Below are 1,823 nucleotides of genomic sequence, written 5' to 3' on the forward strand. Positions count from 1 at the left end.
CCATAGAATTGAGGGTCTATATCAGTACTCTCTATTCTGTTCCATTGATCTATGTATCTGTTTTTTGTGCCAGTACCACACTGTCTTGATGATGACAGCTTTGTAATAAAGCTTGAAGTCCGGAATTGTGATGCTACCAACTTTGGCTTTCTTTTTCAATATTCCTTTGGCTATTTGAGGTCTTTTCTGGTTTTATATAAATTTTAGGATTATTTGTTCCATTTCTTTGAAAAAATGGATGGCATTTTGATAGGGATTGCATTAAATGTGTAGATTGCTTTTGGTAGCCTAGATATTTTCACAATATTTATTCTTCCAATCCATGAGTATAGGACATTTTTCCATTTCTTTGTGTCTTCCTCGTTTTCTTTCATGCATACTTTATAGTTCTCTGAGTATAGATTCTTCATCTCTTTGGTTAGGTTTATTCCTAGGTATCTTATGGTTTGGGGTGCAATTGTAAGTGGGATTGACTCCTTAATTTCTTCTGTCTTACTGTTTGTGTAGAAAAATGCAACTGATTTCTGTGCATTGATTTTATATCCTGACACTTTACTGAATTCCTGTACAAGCTCTAGCAGATTTGGAGTGGAGTCTTTTGGGTTTTCCACATAAAGTATCATATCATCTGCAAAGAGTGATAGTTTGACTTCTTTGCTGATTTGGATGCCTTTAATTTCTTTTTGTTGTCTAACTGCTGAGGCTAGGACTTCTAGTACTATGTTGAATAGCAGTGGTGATAGTGGACAGCCCTGCCATGTTCCTGACCTTAGCAGAAAAGTTCTCAGTTTTCCTCCATTGAGAATGATATTCGCTGCGGGTTTTTCATAGATAAGCCAGTATTGTTTTAAGAAAGTATTCATCATGGTCCGCCCCTGGCTTATGCCACTCGATTTTGAGCCTACGCGCTCTTAGGGGGTGCCTGGACAGATTGAAGCCATGGCCATTCTTTTTGCAGTCGTCGCCAGGGGAACAACTATCCTTGCCAAACATGCTTGGTGTGGAGGAAACTTCCTGGAGGTGACAGAGCAGATTCTGGCTAAGATACCTTCTGAAAATAACAAACTAACGTACTCACATGGCAATTATTTGTTTCATTACATCTGCCAAGACAGGATTGTATATCTTTGTATCACTGATGATGATTTTGAACGTTCTCGAGCATTTAATTTTCTGAATGATCTAAAGAAGAGGTTCCAGACTACATATGGTTCAAGAGCACAGACAGCACTCCCATATGCCATGAATAGCGAGTTCTCAAGTGTCTTGGCTGCACAGTTGAAGCATCACTCTGAGAATAAGGGCATAGACAAAGTGGTGGAGGCTCAAGCCCAAGTGGATGAACTGAAAGGAATCATGGTCAGAAACATAGATCTGGTAGCTCAGTGAGGAGAAAGATTGGAATTATTGATAGATAAAACAGAAAATCTTGTGGATTCGTCTGTCACCTTCAAAACAAACAGCAGAAATCTTGCACGAGCCATGTGTATGAAGAATCTCAAACTCACTATCATCCTCATCATCGTTTCAGTCGTGTTCATCTATATCATTGTGTCACCTCTCTGTGGTGGATTTACATGGCCAAGCTGTGTGAAGAAAAAAAAAAAAAAGTTGTCATTAACCAAGGATATGAGACAACAAGGAGTTAAAAGCAATCCATGTATTGGAAGAATAAATATTGTGAAAATGTCTATGCTACCTAAAGCAATCTACACATTTAATGCAATTCCTATCAAAGTACCATCCATGTTTTTCAAAGAAATGGAACAAATAATTCTAAAATTTATATGGAACCAGAAAAGACCTCAAATAGCTAAAGGGAT

At 38.0% G+C, this 1,823-nt stretch overlaps 1 protein-coding gene across 1 annotated transcript; it reads left to right on the forward strand.

The window, feature by feature from the left end:
• Positions 1–871: 871 nt before the first annotated feature.
• On the forward strand, positions 872–1,645 carry LOC132020867 (vesicle-associated membrane protein 7-like). The gene has a single exon (XM_059404990.1). It carries the CDS (start codon positions 940–942, stop codon positions 1,387–1,389), a length of 450 nt encoding a protein of 149 aa, XP_059260973.1. The 5' UTR covers positions 872–939; the 3' UTR covers positions 1,390–1,645.
• Positions 1,646–1,823: the final 178 nt, after the last annotated feature.

Source organism: Mustela nigripes, chromosome 6 (genome assembly GCF_022355385.1).
Source record: "Mustela nigripes isolate SB6536 chromosome 6, MUSNIG.SB6536, whole genome shotgun sequence".
Lineage (NCBI taxonomy): Eukaryota > Metazoa > Chordata > Mammalia > Carnivora > Mustelidae > Mustela > Mustela nigripes.

Excerpts from the sequence above, each read along its gene's own strand:
- LOC132020867 (XM_059404990.1), top strand. The coding sequence starts at position 940 with ATGGCCATTCTTTTTGCAGTCGTCGCCAGGGGAACAACTATCCTTGCC.